General features: G+C 33.6%; 2 protein-coding genes across 2 annotated transcripts; one reads left to right on the forward strand and one right to left on the reverse strand.

Moving 5' to 3' along the window:
* Positions 1 to 2,190: 2,190 nt before the first annotated feature.
* On the reverse strand, positions 2,191 to 2,640 carry LOC150038419 (nigrin b-like). Its single transcript, XM_090313096.1, has one exon. It carries the CDS (start codon positions 2,638 to 2,640, stop codon positions 2,191 to 2,193), a length of 450 nt encoding a protein of 149 aa, XP_090169222.1.
* Positions 2,641 to 22,479: 19,839 nt separating this feature from the next.
* Positions 22,480 to 23,032, forward strand: LOC120077046 (uncharacterized). Its single transcript, XM_039030887.1, has 2 exons — positions 22,480 to 22,677; positions 22,757 to 23,032. The coding sequence occupies exons 1-2, from the start codon at positions 22,480 to 22,482 to the stop codon at positions 23,030 to 23,032; spliced, it is 474 nt and encodes a 157-aa protein (XP_038886815.1).
* Positions 23,033 to 23,618: the final 586 nt, after the last annotated feature.

Genomic DNA, 23,618 nt, shown 5'->3' on the forward strand with positions numbered 1-23,618 from the left:
GAGCCAACCCTCAACTATGCAAATCTAAGGGCAATATCGAATAAACAGGAGTTCATAGTTAGCTCAGGATTAAGATCGAGTTACCTAGGTCATCTAGGTGAAATAGTCAATCTTAAACAATAAACAATATTATAAAGCAAGAGTGACTTATTTCTTGGTCCTGATCTTATGCAAACTCATTGCATAGGACACCCCCACTCCTCATGTCATAACATGTACGAATTAGGATCACATTGTATATAGCACTTTACAACTTTTTGTAACAACTACAGATTAGACCGCATCCAATGGTGTTACTAGAATAAGGTACCTAACCTCTTTCATGTACCATAGATCATTTTAACTATTTACTCGAACTTGATCCACTCTTATGTCTCCACATAAAGTTCAAGTACTCATACAATAGTCATGGGCCTTAGTTTATTGGATTTAGACTTTCATACAATTTATGAGATCAATAACAAGTATATAGATTATAGAAAATATTTATCAATTTACAAACTACGAGTTTTTAGGACCCAACAACCTTTTATCTTTCTGTCCTTAAATTTGCAGAGAGTCTATAGTTGAAAGGGGTTGGTGAAGCATTACGTTGTTTTTACTCTTCCTATCTCTCAATCTCTCTTGAGGAAAAAAAAAAAAAAAACTCACACTCTCAGAGAAAGAGTTATGTATTTTTCCTTTCCTTCCACAAGGTTCCTACAAACCTCTTTGTCTAAGGAGGATAGTAGATAAGGCTCATGGTGGTGTCCTACTTTTAGAAGCTCTTGGTGCAGTACTGTGAAAGAAAACTTCAAGTGGGTGAAGAGATTGAAGATCAATCTTCAAATGTAACATCCTTTTCGTTTGAATTTCTTAATAGCATGATTAATTTTGTAGCTTTGTTATTGTTCTGTTTAAAATTCATATAACACAATTAAGGCAAACAACGGTCACACACTTTCGTACAAAGAATTCGATTCCATCAATTATAATTTGAATTGTGGTTTAAATTCAAAAGCAATTAATATGTGAGATGTAAATGTTTGCGGTGGTCTCTACTATGTCAAATATGATTACTAGTGGTATTAAGTTTAATGGGCAAAACTATGATCACTGGATCAAATATGTCAAGCTAAATATTGTTCTTTTGGGATTTGATTCAGCTCCAGTTATGGATGAGCCCACTAAACCGACTGATACTAGTTCGGAGGTAGACAAGGACTGTGGGAGAACTAGAAAATGTCAAATAGGCTTTTGATGAGCTTTCTTAAGCTTAGCATAATACCTAATGTTAAGCCTTCCCAACCCAAGACTTAAAAAGTGAGGGAATTTTTACTGAAATTAGGAAGTTTACTATGACATACATTATGGATAAGTTTGTTGTTGCTGTTTTTATTAATGAATGACATGTTTCTTTTTTTCTTTAATTTTCTCATGGAAACCTATACTGAGAAAGTAGACAGGTAATGAGTAATTGCAACGGACAATACTTTTAGGGTTAATAATTAAGTATATAACAACATTTTGAAAGGATTGCAAATATAACATTTCTCTAATTCTCTTTATTTATTTTTTTTATCCTATCATAAATTGAGAGATTTGATTCTTTGACCTCTTGATTTAGAATTTTTTTTAAATGATATCTTCCTAATTTTTAATTAACATTGAAATTTTAATTTTCTTCTGAATTTTTTCATTTTTTCTTTTATTGCCCAATTTCATACAATATTCTCTTCTAACTATATTTGGTTTTCGTTGAATTTTCTCTTGTTTCCCCCCTCTCTCTTATTATTTTAACGGTGTTTATCATTATGTTTTTAGCACAATAATTATGAATCTTCCCGTGATAAAAGTCTATTACTATTGATAGCAAAACCGACCAGTGATAGATTTATTGCTAGACTCCTATAACTATTAGACTTATCACTAATAAACTTCAGAACTGGGTTATCCAAATTTAGCTATATTTACAAATTTTTCCATTGTGCTATATTTGCTAATACTTTAAACATGATTGCTAATAGTTGCGACTACACACCATGTATATAATAGAAAAGCCATAATAACACACATCCACACTTATTTATTGTTTTTTCTTAGTGTCAAACATTACAAACAAAGTACTTCCAAAGCATAAGAAAGATATGCATGGCATTATCATAACCTAATATCATGTGTGGATTTATATGCCCATTTCCCTTATTTAATTCACTTAGGAGTGATTTCCCAGCGCTGGGATGGAGCATAAGTGTTTGTCTCTATGTCCACAAGAGGGTGTGGGATTGCAAAAGAGGCTGTGAGAACCTGATTGCTATAGATGTGTTTGATGGTGCCATCAATCAATACCTTCCATTTCTTGGCTTCTTGGGGTGATTTATCACAATCCTTTACATTGACATATTTTTTGTTGTTGGCAAAGGGATCATAAACCAAGCACAAATTCCCCAAGGATCTAATATAGCCTTCTAGAGACAAAATCCATAGCTGGTTCAGTCTTTGCTTTGAGCACGGGACGAGTTCGGCTGGAACTTCGTCGTCGGAGTTTGACCCCTTGTAGAAAGGAGGGTTGAAATCCAAACATTGCCTAAGTTTTGATCCTCCGTTGGCAATTTGTACTGCTTGACACATCGGGAAATGATCGTCGTTGTCCGCGGCCATGGTGCTGTAGGCAGCCAGGGATATAACCCCAATGAAAATGTATACCACAAATATTTTCATCCTTTGAATGCTGTTTTACTTTAGAATTTGGAGTAGAGAGCTTGACAAAGTTGGGGCAAGATGATACATATATATACACACACAAACACACAATGCAAAACTCTAGCAATGGGGCCATGCATTAGTGCATAACTATAATATAAAAAATCACACCTAGTGGAATGATTCACAAGCCATTATACTTGTCAGGAGATAATAATATATGAATTTAATTAAATTCAATAAACTTAATTCAGACAATACAATAGTGGTGAAATAAACATTTGGAACTCATTACTTCAAAGAATAATTTGATAAAACACACTTAAAATTTCTAAGCAATTAAAATGATATTATAATGAAACTAAAAGGAGAAGAGACTGACACCAGATTTATATTAGTTAATCCCATATGGGATATGTCTAATTTTCTATTACCTATACAGGTTCCATCGAAATATCAAAGTGAAAAGAAAATGAGAGTTTTACAACTGCTCAAGATGATTTTGTTTTTCTCATTTTTTCTCTTTAAGAAAAAGCTCACAAATCACTGTATAAAAGTTCATAAAACTCTTCAATACAATCCTCGAAGCTCTCTGATTTCTTTCAACTCAAACGCAATACATCTCTAGAGGGAGCGTTGAGATGATGCTGCTAACGACGTGTCCATGCTTTGAATTTCTAACATCTCCCGCTCGCGCACACATCTTTTTAGCTCAAAACCATGTGGATATGGGAAGAATAGTTCTTGCATCTTATAAACATTATAAGGTCCTTTGATTTTTCTAACCTGAAATCTTTAAAATGCTTTCTCAAGATGATGTTTGCCACTTTGGGTTCAATATTCTTGGATCGGATCTCAATTTTTATGTTTTGGACCAAATTAAATTTTCAATTTAGGCTTAATGGGCTCTCATGCCATACTAGATTACATGAGATTCAATCTCATTTCCAATTAGTTTTCGAGATTGAACCCTATATTATCTAATTGTGAACCCGAAGAGGCACCATCTAGAGCGGCATGTTGAGGATTTCACATTTAAAAAAAATCAAGGGATCTCACAATATTTATAAGATGCGAGTGTTGCTCCTCTCATAGTCAATTAGTTTTGAGATTGAACCCCATGTTATTTTAATATAATGTTAGAGCTCGTGATACCCAAATAGGCATTTAGTCCAAAAACAAAAACTAAAATTCGATTGAGAATGGTGAGTCCAAAGAAGACACCATATTGAGGGGGAATGTTGATTTCACAATCTTAATAAGATAGACGAGATACTTCCATCATCAAATGAGAGTTTTGAGCTAGATGAAACCTCATGTTAGACATTGCAACGTTGAGATGATCTCAATTTGTTTTATATCATATTTGAAAAACTACTCCAATAAAATTTTAGACTTTTTTTTTTCCTTAAAAACCCATGTTTGGTTTGCTAAAAAGTAAGTATATATAATTCAACCGATATAAACATATGAACATATGTTAGTAAATAAAAAGATTTGTAATTTGAAACCCCAACCCTTATTATACTTGAATGAAAAAAAATACTCCCTTACATTAAAAAGATAGCAGAGTTTATTATATCATAATTTATTGTTACACTTTGTGTGTCGATAATATTTGTTTAAGGCAGGCAGATGTTGTTTAGGTTGTCTCTGATGGAAAAGTAGGCATGCACAGTGGAAAAGAGGAACAATTTTACTCTAATTGCATAAATTAAACATACAACCCTAAATCAATTAATTAGGGCTTTTTGAAATCTTACATTTGAAGCTCCCGAAACTTCTTCAATCTCCACTCGTACACGAACCGGACAACCACTAGAGCTGACCTACTATCTTCTGGACTCAGAACCGAGTTGTGGGACCCAATGAATGAAGAACCCGAGAGAGAGAAAGAGATGAAAATAGAAGAATGAATTTTGGGTTGGGTTTTGGTTTTTTGCAACCCAATTTTAAAAAACTAATTTTTGTAAACTGTTAAAAGTTTTTAATCCAAATTGAAAAACCCATATTAGAATCAACTATCTTAGTGGGCTTAATGTCTCCACTATAAGCCAACACCCAGCCCACTATTTTGTTAGTGGAATTATCCAACAAAAGTTTGGATTTTCCCACTAACCTTAGTCAAAGGGCAAAATAGTCATTTTGTCAAAGTCAAACTTTAACCGAACAGACAACATTTTGACTTTTTATGATTTTTCCTGTGTTGACTAATTTTGACCTCCCAAGCATGAATCCGCATTCGTTTTCTCGAAATTCAAATCACATTTGAATATAAGGTCGGTCAAGAGAGTTTGACTTTTCAAAGTAAAAAATCAACTCTTTGACTTTTTACATCTTTGACCATTTACATTATTTCCGAGCTTCCGAATATGAACGTATTCATATTCTTGATATTTAAATTACATTTAAACATTAAAGTTGTATCTCTAAACTGAAAAACCGATCACTATATCACATATACTTGTCGGTTTCTCTCTCTTCACCTAATTCGAACAATTCGAATTATTCTATCATACTATTATAAGTTTATTCCATATGAGCTAGTAGGGGAACCTAATGAACCTATAGATCATGGGCTCTAACGATCTGAGATTAGCTGGCTAAACTATTTAGATGGAGCTAATCAACGTTTGTTAACTCACGGGTCATTCCATTATAGTCCCGTAGTTGCACTCCCCTCACTATAGATATATTTGTGTCCATATGATATAACCATGATTAGTAAGCTAATCCTTCACAGGTTGTTCGTAATCTCGACTGGATCATAAAAATCGTTTTACCCCTAAGATTACTTCTTATTTCTTAAGTTCCACTGATCCTCTAATGAACAATTGATTTAAGGTCAACCTATAAACCGAACCCCTCTCGAGCCAAGGAGAGGGTGGGGTCCCTTGTTCAAGACCTAGATTCAATATTAAAGGGAACAACCTATCTACTATCCCTATAACGGGTAGGAGTGAATTCTGTCTTGCACCCTATGTTCCCAGCTATCCACCTGATCTTACCCTTGAAATGGGAGGCTTATTGGGCCAGCGATAATGAGCTGCCCTCACCTATGCAGATCTAAGGATAATTCCGAGTGAACAGGAGTTCATAGTTAGCTCAGGATTAAGATTAAGTTACCTAGGTCATCAATTAATGAAATAGTCAGTTTTATACATTAAACGACATTTAGAACGTAAAAAGTGACTATTTCATGGTTCAGTTTTATGTAAACTCTTTACATAGGATGCCCCGTTTTCATGTCTCCACATGAACGGTTGAGGATCACATCGTTTGTACTAACTGCAAAATGGGCCGCATCCATAGTGTCCCCAGAATAAGGCGCCTAACCTTATTCATATACTATAGACCATTTTGGCTATATATTTTAACTTGATCCACATTTATGTCACTACATAAAGTTCAAACTTAAACTTAATAGCATTGGATCTTTAGTTTATTGGATTCATGAATATAGAATTTAAATTTACTAAATATTTTTAATAACAGCTTTATTGAACAAGAATATGATTTACAAACTACGAGTTTTAAGACATAAAATCCAACAGTCTCTACATTTGGCCTATCTAATTAAGGGATGTTTTCTAGAAATGTTGATTCTGTAAAGTACTTTTCATATGTGAAATATCTTATCTGCAGTATTTTGCAGATATTTTAATTCTTTTCCATGTGCAACTAATTTTAGAAGTTAGGGTCGCTAGTTTGTGTATCCATTGTTCTTATTTAAAACTCTTTAGTTGTTGGTTTAGGGCTAATCGTTTAACGAAAGGTTTCAAGAGTCGTTATTTTGTAAAATACTTCTATCACAAGTGTTATTCTTTGAAGCCATTGAAGAGTGTATTGCTGTGAGGTATTGGAGACATACTCCAAGCCATTTATGTGCTTCATTAGTTTACTTCTTGAGAAGGGGTTCTCAAGCTCAGTGGGAGCCTAAGCTAGACGAGTGAAGTGGTCTTTCCCAAATGGGAAAGATACAGCTAAAGTGAGAGGAAATCTTATACAATAAGCGAAGCTTAAGTCTAGCAGAGAAGGAGTTTCATTCTTAGGGAGGGGGCTAAGGTATTATTCACTAATATTGTTGCTTAGAAGAAGCCAGAGCATCCAAGAGTAGGAACCTCACATCTAAAGGAAGCCTAAGTAAACGGTTGAGTGATTAAACTCTACCGAAGTCACTTTAATAGTGTTGTTATTTTAGATAAATAATGTGTTGTAATTGGTTATTATTTATATTAGTGAAGTTATCTTTCTTGGTCACATTACTCCTCAAACGTAGGTGATTGCACCAAAGTATATTACCAATCTCTAGTGTTATCTTTATCTGTTATTTATGTTTATCGAATGTTCTATGGAATGTTGTAAAATTGTTTGTAACAATGATTGATGTGTGTTAAGTACTTCCATATTATTTTTAATTGGTATTAGAACAGGTCACCATTATCTCTATTGCTATGATCCTATTGTATTGTTATGGAAGAACTAAAAAAAGGTGGCTCTACAACACACCCACCTGTTTTGGATGGTATAAATTATGCTGATTGGAAGGCAATGATGACAACCTTTCTAAAGTCCTTTGACAACAAATCTTGGAACTCTGTTATTATTGGTTGGTGTCACCCTCAATTTACAAATACAAAAGGTGAGAAAGAACTCAAACCTGAGGTAGATTGCTCTGAGACTGAGGATAAAGTTGCTCTTAGAAACTCTTGTGCCTTAAATGCCATATTTAATGGTGTTGAAAAAAATTTGTTCCATGTAATCAATACTTGTGTTTCTGCAAAATAAGTTTGAAATGTTCTTGTCGTGGCTCACGAAGGAACCTCAAATTTAAAAATTTCAAGACTTTAGTTGTCAACTACAAAGTTAAAAAATTTGAAGATGCAGGAAGATGAGACTATTTCTAAGTTTAATGTGAGATTGCTAGAATTTGCTAATGAATCCTTCACTCTAGGAGAGAAATTTTCTAAAGAAAAATTAGTAAGAAATATTCTCAAATCCCTCCCCAAGAAGTTTGATATGAAAGTAACTTTATTGAAGAAGCTCAGGTTGTATCGACTATGAAGGTAGATGACTTGTTTAGGTCACTAATTACCTTTGAAATGTCTCTAAATGACATATCTAAAAGGAAGAGCAAGGTAATTGCCTACAATCTACTGTTGATGATAAAAATTTTGAGCCTACTGAAGATTCTGAGGAAAATTTAATTGATGTTATTTCTCTTCTGTTCAAGCAGTTCTCTCACGTGTTAAAAAATATTGAAAGAAGATCGAACACTTTTCTCTGTAGAAATGCTAAGACAGGAAGTAATACAGGTTCTCCTTCACAAAACTCTCAGAAGACAAATAAAGATGTTTAGAAATTTGGCTTCTTAAATAAAGAAAAATCTTAGATGCAGAGAATGTGAAGGTTTTGGTCACATTCAAGTTGAATGTTCGACCTTAAAATGGTAGAACAAAGGGTGTGTTTTGACTCTATCAGATAAAGAGTCAGATGAAGGTTGTGAATCTGATATGGATGTGAGAGCTCGTCAGTCACATTTCTATTGACTGTTCAGAAGAAAAACCTCAGAAACATGAGTTTCCAGGTCTCAGTGGCCAAGATGAAGCACTTGATCCATCTGTTGCAACTGCATATCATGGTATTTACAAACAATGGTGTGAAAATAGTAAATTTTTGGATATACAAAAGTCCATAATAAAGTCCCTGATTGCTGAAAATGTCATAATCATGAAAGTCATATCTGATCTTAAACGTGAACTGAACAAAGTTAAGGCTAAAAAAGCTTCATTGTACAAATCTGTTAGAATGTTAAATTCTGGGACAGATAATCTTGAACAAATTCTTTCTACTAGTTAAAAGTCAAGAGATGTTCAAGGCATTGAATGCTTTGGATCCAGAGACACTCAGGAAAGGTAGGGGTCTGATAAAAGAAAGCAAAAAAAATTTTATTTATTAAAGAAAAGGAACCATAATATACCAGTCAATCTTTTTACCCAAATTAAAAGTCTCACCAGAGTAATAATAACATAACCAGAAAGCAGTGGATATTTAATTACTATGAAAAGAAGGATCATATGAAACTTCACCGTTTCAAGCTATATGGCTATAAAGCCCATGTTTCTGGATCAAGGTTTCCTATTAAGAACTTTAATTTGAGAAATAACCCTTCTAAATTCAAGTAAATGTGGATAGTAAAGAGAACCTGAAGTCAATGTAACGTAGTGCTTACTTCTTTTAGATCTTCTACCAAGGGGACTTTTTGGACCTGTAGCTTGAAGCTCCAACGGTACGTGAATAACTGACTAAACTCTTTGATCACGGGATCCAACCTCCGTTAACTTCTAGGCACTTCACTAAAGACCGACAACTGAACTCTTCTTACTACAAATATATTATGTGTCCATCTTAACCAGTCAACAGTACGACAACCATTCACAGATCGCTCGTAAGTACAGCTTGGCCAATAACCGTTATGCCCCTATAGTTACATCTAACTTCTTAAGTACCACTGATCCCTCTAATGAACATAAGTCATAGTCCTACTATGACCGAGTTCTATTTTCCAAAGAGATGTTGTGGACACTATGTTCAAGCCCTGGAATCAGCCCTTAAGGGAGCAATCTCTCTACTTACCCCTACTTCGGAGAAGGAGTGAATTCCATCTTGTGTAATGAGTTCTCAACTCCCAGATCAGATAAGTCCCTAAAATGATAGGCATGTTAAGTTGGAAATCTGGCCATTCTCACCTGTGGTCGTTTAGGTGAGATGTAAGTCTCTAGTATCAACGGTGTTATATACAGAGTCTAGTCATCTCGTGGTCTGGTCTTATACAAACTCTTTGTATAGGACACTCTCGCTCACACATCTCCACATGAATGGTCAGGATCTACCATCTGTAGTGGTTTACAACACTTGAAAACCTCTATAAAGCGGGTCGTATCCATAGTATCACCAAGATCAGGTATCCCACCTTAATTCTTATACTATAGATCTATTTAGGTTAGCACTTAAGGCATGATCCACTTTTATATCACATATCTATGCTTAAGTTTACATTAGATAACCATGGAGCTTTGCTTATTGGATATGAGTAAATACCAGAATGAGATAACAGTTATTTTATTCATAAAAAAAAAGTGTATCATTACAAACAACGAGACTCCGGGAGAATTAGGACATTAATCCCAACATTTACCTCACAGACTTGTTCTTGGGATGGCGGTGGATAAACATCTTCATCGTCATCGGTGTAGGAGAATTCCTGAATAAGGTTGGCCTCGGTGTCACAAACCATGGGTAGCTCTAGATGACTCTCCAATGTCAACAGAAATGCAAGCCGAAGGATAGGATCGACTTCCACTAGCATGGGGACTTGAGTCTCCATGTGAGACTAAATAGACTCGATCACACTTAGAAGAACCATTAGCAAGTTCACACATTATAGAATCCAACGTCTTACATTGGTTGGAAGCTTGAGGAATCAACTGCTCAATATGATAGTTGATGTCGGTTAACTCACTACTCAGCTCGGAATGATTAGAGGATGGTTGCAACGAGGATTCTTGTTGCCTATAGATTTCTTGAGAAAACTCGTAAGAGTTGTTAAAATTTTCCATAACCAATTCTTCTATTGACTTACTTGAACTGACAGAAGGATAATGCATCGACATCAAGTTCGTGCTAGGCATCTCCCAGTGGAAATAGGTAATGTGCACAAGACCACGCGAAAGCTGGGAACATGCTTTGGATAAATGTCCTTGGAGTCAACAAACTCCCCATGCTTCTAGTTCTTGTAATTGTTTAGTCGCCAAAACTTGCACAAGAGAGGTTAGTTCCGATATTTGATTTCTTAGCTCACTAAATTCTCTTACCTCTTCTTCTCTTCACTGAGTCGCTCGCCTCGCAAGAAGCGCATAATAGATGTTCAAGTCATCTTCCATGATAAAACAATTGGCTTTGCCTCCTCAGCAACAACAACATTTTGTTCGGCCCGAGAGAATCTTCATCGCCCATGACCTATAAGCAAACAAAAAATATTTATAAATCACCAAACTACTACTTATATTACTTGGTAGCACAAGTGGCAAGTACAGGGTCGAACCACAGAGAGGCCAAGAATTTAAGATCTCCTAAGCGAAATTTGACTGTGGAAAGCTGTAAAAATAAGGGTTTTGGTTTGATTGATAGGAAAACTAAATATGGAAATTAAAGTGGGGAAAAGTAAGATAGATTGAGAAAGAGAGAGATTGAACACAAGATTACCTTCATCGATTTAGAGACCGTAGGGTTGTCTATAAATTTAATCATCGAATAATTATAAGAGCAATCATGAATTAACTATTTCTTAAGCCTAATCGAATGTAAGGACAACCCATACAAACTCCCTAATGAGAATCAACATGCCGTGAATCCCTAAATTAACTAATCTTGTTACAAAGGCAATTTACTTAGTTTATTACATTACGTTCTTCGATTGATTAAGACATTTAGCAAGAATGACCAATTCTATCTTACTGCATTCCCAATTTTTAGGTTTTGTTATCAACTAGGTGATCCTAGATAGCCTAGAAATCATGCCATAATTCATACTAAAATCCATTGCCATTGAATTAAGCATGCTTTCAATGCAATTACGAACATAAAAAACACACACAACAAAGACAAACATAGAAAAAAAATTGAGTCATCAATTCATCAATCCTATATGCTTGTGCTAGAATTGAATCAAAGAATGGAAATCATAAAGAAACAGAAAGATCCAGTAAAAAATCCATAACAAATCTAATAAAATTAAAGAAAATCCCTACAAACCTCAAACACCGATGTTGTGGCTTTGCATCGTTTATTAAATCCAACTCACGATGCCAGATTTACAATTACAACTCAAAAGTAAAAGGAATCTCATGAGTTTTGGCCTCGAATGGGCAAGACCGAGCAACATGCTTTCTACGACAACTTAACTCTCCTCCCTCCTTTATCTAATTCGGAAAGAAACAATTCATATTACATTCAAAATTTATATTACAGCCGCAGTGTTGCAACGGTCTTATCAATCCAGCCCTCGAGCGTTGGGATAGGGTTGAAGTAGAGTTGTAACTCTGGTGCAAATTTGAGATGCGCGCAAATTTCAGCACTTTTCCATCAAAATTCATAACGTTGCAACATAACATATAGCATTGCATCACTGTTCTACATCCACATATTCTGCCTTTCAGCCCACGTGGGTGTTGTGTGAGGGTTAACGCTCAAGTCAGGGGTATTTTGGTCATTTCTCCTTCTTTGAAGCCCATATGCTCAAATTATCTCCAAATTGCTTCAAATTGACCCTATTTGACATCATAAGCTCGATTCTACCTTTTTGGTGCTTAATACCTACTAAATAGCATACTCAACATGTAAAATCCATTAACGAGTCTAAATTAAGCTAGTAATTATAGCTCTTTTTTAAGGTTATCATACAGCTTGTCACATACACAATAGGATTGCCCTTCGTCCTGGCACAAATTGCATAAATTATGAAATTTAGAGAGGGAGAAGGTTGAGTGTCAAATACTTTCATATATTTGGCAATTCCTGTTTCATTCTAACTAATCTTGATCTAAGAAAAAAAAATGGGACTCCAAAAATGATGAAGGATCTTTTCTTGGGTATTCAGCAAATAGTCGAGCATATAGAGTTTATAACAAGTGCACCAAGAGTGTCGTAGAATCAATCAATTTTGTTATAGATTATTCAAATAGTGGAAAGGTTACTACTTCAATGGATGACAATGAGAATAAGACCGTTGTACAAGAATCTTGTAAATCAGATACCAGTGTCTCTTCGAATGGCATTTAGATTTCTCCTAAAAATCCTATATATCCTGATTAGTGTGCTTCCTCTGACAGTGGATAGTGTGCTTCCTAAAACAATGGAGATGATTGGATCTGTCATGAGCAACCAGCTAGGTGTATTCTGAAGAATCACCCCTCAAGCAATATTATTGGTGATATTGAGATTGGAGTGTCCACTAGAAAGAAATACGAAATGGAATATTTACGAACGATTGGCAACATTTGTTTTACATCTCTTGTGGAAGCTAAAAACTTAATGGATGTATTAAAAGATGAGTGTTGGGTTAATGCTATGCACGAAAATTTGTGCCAATTTGAGAGAAATCAGGTTTTGGAGTTGGTTTCTCGTTCGATGTCAATAAATGTAATTGGAACAAAATGGATTTTTAAAAATAAATCATATGCAGAGGGTGTTGTCACCAGAAACAAGGCTCGGCTAGTAGCTCAAAGTTTCTTAAATTGAAGGTATTGACTTTGATGAAACCTTTGCTTCAATTGCTCGATTGGAGGCTATCAGGTACTGTTTAGTATTGCATGTCTCTTGCAATCCAAGCTCTATCAGATGGATGTTAACAGTGCCTTCTTGAATGGACACTTGAATGAATAGGTGTATGTGGAACAATCTAAGGGCTTTATTGATTCTATCTTCCCTGACCAAGTGTACAAATTCAGAAAGGCCTTGTATAGTCTAAAACAATCTAATGGCTTTATTCGAGCTTTGTATGACATGTTGACTGAATTCTTAGTCAACAATGGCCATTTGAGGGGAGGAGTAGGTAAAACTTTGTTTGTTAAAAAAACAAAAAGGTAGCTTGGTGATTGCTCGAGTGTATATAGATGATATCTTTTTTCAAGGAATGTCACAGGAATTAATGGATTTCTTGGTAAAACAAATGCAAGTTGAGTTCGAGATGAGTATGGTTGGGGGAGCTTACATTTTTCTTTGGATTTCAAATCCAACAACTGAAGAATTGGATTTTCATTTCTCAAAGCAAATATGTCAAAACCATTGTGAAGAAATTTGGGTGGGAGAATGCTAGTGTCAAATGAATTCCAGCCTTTAATCATGATAAATTATCCAAAGATACTGATAGTACTGATATTGATGAGAGTGTATATCAAAGTATGATACAAAGCCTTCTGAATCTTATAGCAAGCAGACCTAACATTGCCTTTGTTGTGGGAGTTTGTGCTAGACACCAAAGTCTACCTAAAAACAATCATTTGTTGAGTGCAAAATGGATCATCAAGTACATTAATTTCGTTAGTGAATATGGAATCCTATAAACATTTGATACTGGTAGTTCTCTTCCTGGATATTGTGATGCAGATTGGGTTGGAAGTTATGAAGATCGCAAAAGCACTTCTAAAGATTGTTTTTTTCTTGGAAACAACCTAGTATCCTGGTTTAGCAGAAAGTAAAATTTTGTTTCTCTGTCCACTGTCGAAGTTGAGTATGTAGTAGCGGGTGGTAGTTGTACACAATTGTTGTGGATGAAACAAATGCTGAGAGAATATGATGTCTCTCAACATGCTATGATATTATATTGTGATAATTTGAGCGTAATCAATATATAAACAATTCCAGTTTAACATAGTAGAACCAAATACATTGACATTAGACATCACCTTATCAGAGGAGCATGCTTGCATTAAGAAGTAGATAGCTAAAAGGCTTTGGATGTGAGCTAATTTGAAGCCCTCAAAGCCTCTTTAGGCTTATGCACGATTGATTCATAGCAATTACTCATGGAAGGGTTGTGGGTCTTTGTGCCTGGGTGATATGGTTCTCATTTGTGGCTTGGCTTTGTCCATGTCTCAATAAGGTGAAAATTTATTACCATAGGATGATTAACTTAAACCTTTGTCAGTTATGCTTTGGCAGGAAGCTAGTTTTTGAATTTTCAAGTTCGTTCACCCATGATTTCTTCAACTTCCTTTGTGATCGTGTCTTGGTTGAACACCTACTACTCAAAATGATAAGCACTCGCAAAGGAACTAATACTGAGGAACCAAAGATGGTAAGATACAAGCCTAAAGTTAATTGTAAATTTTTTTTGAAGATTCTGGAAGAGGTTGATCCTGTCGTGGCTAGGGAAGAGAATGCTAAGACCTCATTTGTAATTGTTTCTTCTTTTCTTACCGTCAAGAGAAAAAGGCCCTCTCGTGTTACCGAATGAAAAGTAAAAAAGAAACGTGGTGAGACTTCTCTTAAACTAACCATGAAAGACCTTGTTGGCCTAGGGGTTGTTATAACTTCCACTCAACATGAAGGCCAGTCTTTGAATCCTTCTGATTATGAACAAATTATCTCTGTTATGGAAAATGTTGTTGAATCTACTAAAACGTTACATATTGGGTCTGAAATTATGTCTCATGTGCATGAGGAAACTCGTGTTGCAAACAATGCTAAAAATATGTCTGTAAATGTGTCTAAAGTTCTTAAAGTGAATAATGCTGGGGAAGAAACTAAGGTTTCCGAAATAAAGGATCCTATGAGTTTTTATGCCATTAGTACCGATTTTGTTGATAGTGTCCTTAACTCATAAGATGATATTCCTAACCCTAGAGATCAGAAGACTATTATTGTTATCACTACTAGAGTGGTTGTTCATACATTTGATGTCTTATTCAATGTTCTTACATCTGGAGTCTTGAACGGGAAGGTATTGCTCAAAATGAGTCTATCCCATGGGAGATTGTGTTGCCCTCTAAGAATGTTGATCCTGAGAATGAGAGTCCTATTCATGTTGATTCTGCTTTAATGAAATTGTGGATAGTAGCTCTGAAGATTTAGATGAAGAGCATGAGAGTGGTGATGTGTTGGATATTGTTGTTAACACATCAAAAAACAACATCATTGTAAACCTGTTTAGACAGAAAGGAAAGATGAAAAGGAGTGATGCTGATCCAAGCTCTTTTAAACTAAGTGGTGATGGCTCTGAGTGGGTTGATGAACAAAGTGATCATCCTGAATCTGAAAGTTCTCCCAACAGTCCTCCTAAAGCTAAAGAAAAATAGCCAGCAAAACAGATAAAGAAGAAGCCATCTTCAAGTTTTGTTTTCACAGTTCCTCTAGATGGAATCTCGTTTCATACCAAGGACAATGCTAAGATGTGGAAATTTGTAATGAATAGAGAAGAATTTATGTGGAAAGATATTTATCTGAGCAAGTTCAAGATTGTTTTGAGGTTATGGAAATATTGGTGAAGGTTGATTTGGTGAGAACAATTCTAAATCTTTGTACTCATTATCCTTGCTTGTTTCATGAGTGCTATGTAAATATGCCTAATCAATTTGGGAAGGCTGATAGTCTTGATTTTTGCAAGGTTCATGTGAGAGGTCACTACTTTATTTTCTCTGCTGCCTCGATAAACAAGTATCTTGATTGACGTATCCTTAAAAATGTTACTGAATAGAGGCCATCTATGTCTGATTTGGTTTTAAATTAATTGGAGGAGTTAAAAGATCTTGGCCTTCAAAAGGTCAGTTACCTTGTGTTGATTTAAATGTGAAGTATGTTCTGCTGCACAAAATTGGCATTGAAAACTGGTGTCCTTCCACTCACAAGTCTGGTCTTTCTACTAGTCTTGCCAGCCTGCTTTATCAGATAAAGACTGGTGCCCAGTCTAACTATGGAGCGTTTGTGATTAACCATATTAAGAGACATATTGGTTCTTATGCAATATAAGTTCCTATGTATTTTCTTCGCCTCATTTGTGTAATTCTTTTGGCTAAAAAACCTGACATTTTAACTGATTTAGATGTTCTTGGATCAGTGCCTTCAACCATTTCCTACCATACCGAATTGTCCAGCTTGAGAGTTTCTTTAAGCTCCTTGTGACAAAAAGACAAGAAATGTGTTGACTAATGAGTCTAGGGAGCTAGGGCACTTCAATGAATTGCTACCAGAAAAGCTGAAGTTGATGATATCTTGAATCTTCTTCGTGGTTTTGTTGTTGATCCTAATCAAGGGGTAACTCTTGTGCACATAATTTTGATTCTACTAATGAATGATGAGGTTTGGTATTTGTGCTTGTTCTTCCATCATTTTTCTAAGATTGTCAAGAGAGGAGAGGTTGTGGTTTGTTCGGTTTGTTGTTGTTGTTTTTTTTTTTTTTTTTTTTTTTGGTTGCCGTTGATGGACTAATTTCTGTATACTTCTATTTTTTCTATGCATTGAATAGTTTATATTTGTCATACCTTAAAAAATATTGCCAAATGGATAGTTTGTGTATACTTTCTGTGTTGACAATATTTGTTTAAAGCAAGCCGGTGTTGTTTGGATAGTCCCTGTATTTGACCTAGAAGAGAAGAAGTCTTAATCTTAAGGGAAGCCTAAGATATTATTCACTAATATCGTTGCTTATGGGAGCCTGAGCATCCAAGAGGGAGTCTCACATCTGGGAGAGCCTACATGAACGGTTCATTGATTAAACTCTACAGAAGTCAATGTAATAGTGTTGTTATTGGAGATAAGTAGTGTGTTGTAATTGTTTATCATTTATATTAGTAAAGTTATCTTTCCGGGACACACTGCCCCTTGGACGCGGGTGATTGTACTGAACAAGGTTACCAATCTCTGGGATTATCTTTATTTGTTATTTATGTTTGTCGAATATTCTGTGGAATGCTGTAACATTATTCATAACAACGGTTGATGTGCCCTAGGTACTTCCACGCTATTTTCATTTATAAACTTATTGGATGATGCGTAAAGCGTATATATTTGCGAAATTTCAAATCTTTACCAAGGTGAAAGCCAACCATTTTCAAGAACTTGGTAACGTGCTACTAGCCAAGGCACATTGATAATTTTAATTAGGCTATGGAATAGGAATATAAATCGTGTAGTGAATTACCTTAATATATATATATATATATATATAATAGACTTATATATATTATATTAGAAATTAGCACTAGAATAAGTTCATATCCTTTGTACATATGTAATGCAATAAAATCAGTGGGGTATAGGTTCACAGTGTACAAAATGCAGCAACATGCCTAACTTTTACCATAAACAAAATGCAATGATAAGAAACATTATCGTAAACGAAAATAAAAGAAATTCATTAGAATGAACCGAAAGTCATACACGTGTGTTTATTAATATGGTTGAGTACTCGCACATCAAAACAAAAGCTATTCAACATACCCTTTTTATGTTGTTTTTTTTCGAGGATCTCACATTGATAAACCAAGGATTTCATAATTTTATAAGATATAGATATATGCATGATTACTCAATTGTAATTGATTTCGGGAAGAAATTCTAGGTTTATCTAATATAATATCAGAGTCTATGAAATCAAATTCAAACTAACATTTGATAAAAAAAGGATTCGTTTAAAGAATGATAAACTCAAAGAGATATCATAGACATGTTAGGATCCTAGTGTATCAATGTAGATTAGAAAAAATGAAGTGATCTCACAATTTTGATAAAATAGATAGTTACCGTTGCTCCTCACATTGCAAAATTTTTTTTATTATTTTATTTATAGAGGCTATCCACATTCAAAGGACGGGAGATATTAATAAAAGAAAGAAACCCAAAATTTTGTGGTAACTAATGAAGTGCACATGCTACTTACTATTGAACTAAATTTAATTCGATTTTATTTTATTATTAACTTGTATGTTCACAAGTGAGGTTGATTTACGAAGGTGTCTAATATTTAATTGGAGATTCTAGATTATTTTATAAAACTAAGTAATATATATATATATATATATATATATATATACAAACGAGCTTTCTTTATTTGTTCATAAAGATGAAATATATTAAGTATAAGTTGTTACAGAAGCTACATGCATTATTATCCAACATAATCACGAAGAAATTCCTTAAATTATAAACTATTCCAGATAAAATCATATTAAATTATATAGTTTATATTATTTCCCAAAAATTAAAATAATATGTTTTAAAAATAGTTATTATCATTCAAAGATTACAATTAATTAAAAACAAATTAATAAATGAGGAAGGAAGAGGAGAAAGATAGCTTCAAAATGACAAGAATTGGGAGGAAGCTAAGTGTGTTAACGAAGCTCTATTAACTTATGCAATCGTATTGCACCATTCACAAAATAATACTAGATTAAAAATCTATACATAGGTTGTCATTTGTCCTTAGACATAAGATATACCATAAAACCAAAAGAGGGCATTAAACTATCTAAGACCTAATTAGTTATAGAAATACTTGGAGTACTTCCATATTACTACTTGTTAATAGTTGATCTTTGCAAAAGAACCTAAAAATTCTCAATTACTTCTAATTCATACACATTTCATCATCAAATATTTAACGCTAGTCAGTAGCAATGAATAGTAGGTAAACTCACATTGGACAAATAGAGAGTTGAGTTGAGTTGGAGTGAGAGTTGAGGTGAGTTAACCAACTCAATTCTGACAACATTTAAAGTTGGTGGACCAAACATTAAGTTAGTAATTTTTACAAATCCAACTCAAATCATGTTAATGAGTGAAACACCAACAAAATAGTCATATATACTAAATTATTATGAGGTAAGAAAAAATTCACAAAGTTTTGATATATATTTCTTGATGGATTTATGTACCTCTTTGATGCTTGACGAATATTGATTCAGAAAATTTATATATTTTAATCTAACACACATTAAATTTATGGTTGTTTTCAAATATAGAAAAATAAATTAAAATATCTACAAAATATAGCAAAATTTTAGAACTATCAGTGATAGACGCTGATAGACTTCTATCAGTGTCTATCAGCGTGTATCACTGATAGTTCTAAAATTTTGCTCTATCTTGTACATATGTTCAACAATTTTACTATTTGGAATAATTTTCCTTAATTTTTTTTAGATATTTTCCTTTGAACAACTTCACTCTCAATGCATACCAAAGGGTAAATGTCATTATGCCAGTTTTCTCGATTAATTTCACTCCATATATCTTGAGCTACAATGAGATGACCGTCAAGGGTAGTTTGTTTCATGGTAGTCGCACATTACCACCTCATTGACATCTGGATGACTTTTTTTGGATTACGAGAATTTAAAAATAGCCAGACATCCAAAGATAGCCGATATCTTAAAATCTCTCATTTTTAGGCATCTCCATTCTCGTTGAGTCGATGGGTTTGCAAGGCTCCCTACTATTAGGCATAGATATATATATTTACAATTCTTACCCTTAGCCTTTATTAGAATATAATTAGCCACCGCATTAATTTTCTTTCTCTCATCACTCTTTACTTTTTAATTAGGTTTCATCTATACAAAGGCTCTCACACATAACTCACTTTATTGTATTTCTCTACAAGGTATTTCCACATTCCCTTTCTCACTTCGCTTAATCCACTAGTGCAAGTCTGGGCAAAAGTTTACCTTATTTCTCTCCCCTTTTCATTCCTTGCGTATAAATTCTCATTCGTTGTTAGCTATTGACCAATTGTTCTGCTTTTTCCTTTGGTTTTTTTTTTTTGGTTAATTGTATATATTAAGTTCTACAATGAAAATTGCTCTTTACCACTGAAATTCATCCAATATAAATTGGTTCTTTTTTACATAATACCCCAATTTATTCGGTTTTAGCCCTCAAACATCGTTTAAAGCTTTAGCCCTCAATTGTTGCTTAAATCAGTTGATTTACAATAAATAAAAAAAAAAACCTGAAATTAAACTTTGCTTGGGTTTTCAACTTGGGCACGAGGAAAGAAAATAATGCAGGTCTCAAAGGTGTGCCTCTTGACTTTGTTCTAAAAGTGTGTGGTGTTTGATCTACTTCGCGTTCTATCTTTTTATTAAATGAAACCCTAGATTTCTGTAATTGACAAGCTTATTTGGCAGTCCACCTAAGATACATAAGTGCCAGTCATATAAGCAAACAAGGCTATGTCATTTTGCTGTTGGGTCAAGTTTGATTCAAATTAGATTAGGTATTTTTATTTCTTCAAATTAGATTGTGTATTTTCATGTTCTTCAAATCTTATTTTCAATTTTAACTTAAAAATTAGTTTTTTGTTCTATTTTTTAACTAAAGTTTTTCTTATTCTTTGAGACATTATTGTTAATGTTTTGAAGTTTATTTATGAAAAATATGTATTTATACTTTTGCAAATATGGATCATTGTACTTTGGAATTGATGGGTAATATTGTGTCAATGTTAATTTGTAATATAGACATGTTAAATCAAATATTTTTTTTTTGAGTTTGTTATTATTATTAATTATTGCATTCAAGAAGCATAATCATAAATATCTAAGAGGTTAAAGTGCATGCTTTAAATTATAGGTTCGACAATTTAAGATCCAAAGATTGATATATAACAGTGATTTAGCTTGTTTTGAGAATATTTATATGAATAGAAGAACATTTAGTATATTTTGTTATATGCTCAAGTTAAATAAAAGTAAACATATAGAGATAGAAGAAATGGTGGCAATATTTTTACACATCATTTCACATGATGTAAAGAGTGATGCATAGATATTTTGTGCGGTCGGATGAAACAGTTAGTAGTTGCTTTAATGAAGTTCTTAATTCGATATTGCACTTTCATGAATGCATATAAAAGAAATCAGACCCTACACCTACAAATTCATTTAATGGAAAGTGGAGATGGTTTGAGGTATGACTTCAAGTAGTGAGCTTAATATTTGTCATTAGTGATATTTGTTTGAATGAGGTAAAACAATCAATTTTTTTTTTGTTTTTTTGTTTTATATATATTGTTTCTAGAATTGTTTGGGAGCATTAGATGGAACTCATATTAAGGTTAATGTCAATATCATTGATAGACCCAGATATAGAACACGAAAGAATGAAATAGCCATAATTGTGTTGGGTGTTTGTAACCAAAATATGGAATTTATTTATGTCTTAGCTGGATGAGAAGGATCAACTTCAGATCCTAGAATATTCAGAGATGCTATATCGAGGAGGAACGAGTTGAAAGTCCCAAAAGGTAATAACTACATGAATGGTTCAAATGTTCTCATAATACCTTTATATGTTAAATTGTTTTCTAATTGACCCCATCAATTTGTAGAATTTTATTATCTGTGTGATGCTGGGTATACAAATGGGGATGGGTTTTTAACACCATATAGAAGACAACATTATCATCTAAATGAATGGCAACAAGGTCATACACCAACTTCACCAGAGGAGTTTTTCAACATGAAACATTCTTCTGCAATGAATGTAATTGAGAGGACATTTGGCCTTCTTAAAAGAAGATGGGCTATTCATAGATCAAAGTCATATTATCTTGTCAAAGTTCAATGTAGAATAATAATAGTCTATTGTATGCTCCACAACTTAATTAGTCGGGAAATGCCTATTGATGATCTAATAGAAGATGAGTTGGTTCATAACACTTTGAGTGAACTTAAATTAGACCCATCACTTATGTGGAAACATCGAATGAGTGGAATGCTTGGCGAGATAACTTAGCACAACAGATGTATGATGAACGGAGATATAGAATGAATTAATAAATCTTTTATAATATAATAGACGACCTACTATTTACGTGTTTAAGAATGTATAAGGTATTTCTATAATTCATTGTTTTGGATTATTTAATTACCTTTTTCGATTGTTAATTCTAATTTTTATAATCAAATGTATTAAAATATTGTTATTTTTCTACTTTTTTTTGTTCTATGATTTATTTTATACAAACTTGATCATATCATTATGTTCTATTTTACGTCTTGTAATCAATATGTACTTTTTTAATAGTGTTGATACTTTGTTTAGTTGTTAAATTTGAATTCAAAACATGTGATAGAATATGGAAGAAAATGATCCATATAGATGGAATTCAAACAAAATAAACATGTTTGGACTAAAGAAGAGGATGACAAGTTGATTGAGTGTCTAATGGAGTTAGCAACTCTAAGCCAATGACGTTGTGATAATGGAACATTTACATCAAACTACCTACAAAAAATGGAGCAAATGATGGAGTTAAAGTTGTCTGGATGTGAAGTGAAGGCTCAACCTCACATAGAATCAAGAGTGAAACTTTTGAAGAAGCAATATGATGCAATTGCAGAAATGCTGGGACCAAATTTTAGTGGTTTTGGTTGGAACGAAAGACAGAAATGTTTTCATTGTTCGAAAGATGTCTTTGATGATTGGGTTAAGGTTTGAAAATTATAATTTTCATTACATTCATTATTATAACTTTTGTTGTTAATATAATATTATATAAATTATGTTGTAGAGTCACCCAAGTGCAAAAGGGTTGCGTAACAAGTCATTCCCATACTTAGATGAAATGGCAATGATATTTGGCAAAGATCGAGCTAATGGCCTAAGAGCTGAAGGACCAGACGATATGGCCGAGAAAATAGATATGGAAACAAACAATGGGATGTGGGATGACTTTAGTGACTGTTATGTGTCACACCCACCTGAAGAGGTAAATAGGCCTCAAACAGGAGTTGATGAGGTAGATTCTATGACCATGGATGAACTTGGTTCGTGTATTCCAACCTAGTTTGAAACTACTCGTAAATTATCAAAGGAAAAGCTAAAGAATGAAGATAAACTAATTGAAATTGTGATTAAGTTTTTGGATAACATCGGTGCAATGTATGAGAAAACAACTGAAAACATTGGTAAGATAACTAAATATTTTGAAACTCAAACTGTTGTTTCTAAAAGGAGATCTCATCGATACTGAGCTAGTAGATGTTGATGGGTTAACAAATGGTCAAAGAGTTCGAACAGATGCCCTTCTTATAGGAGGGAATTTATATTACAATCATTGGCAGAATAAAGTTAACTAGTAGAAAGATATGTGAAAGACATTTTATTTTGTGTCAAGAAGGATCTTCCATTTTTGTGTTTTATTTGTAGAAAGAACTATTGAGATTCAAGGTTTCTTTTCTTTTCTTTTCTTTTCTTTTCTTTTTTTTTTTTTTTTTTTTTTTTTTTTTTTTTTTTGTCTCATGTAGTCCTTGTTATTGTTTGAAGAAATAGAAGAATAAAAAATTTACTTTATTATTTCACTTATTACTATATATAACTTTTATATAACTTGTACTGAACTAAACATACATATACACCCTTATACTATAACA

This window comes from Benincasa hispida, chromosome 1 (genome assembly GCF_027475165.1).
Source record: "Benincasa hispida cultivar pf3 chromosome 1, pf3_genome.v1.1, whole genome shotgun sequence".
Taxonomy (NCBI): Eukaryota; Viridiplantae; Streptophyta; class Magnoliopsida; order Cucurbitales; family Cucurbitaceae; genus Benincasa; species Benincasa hispida.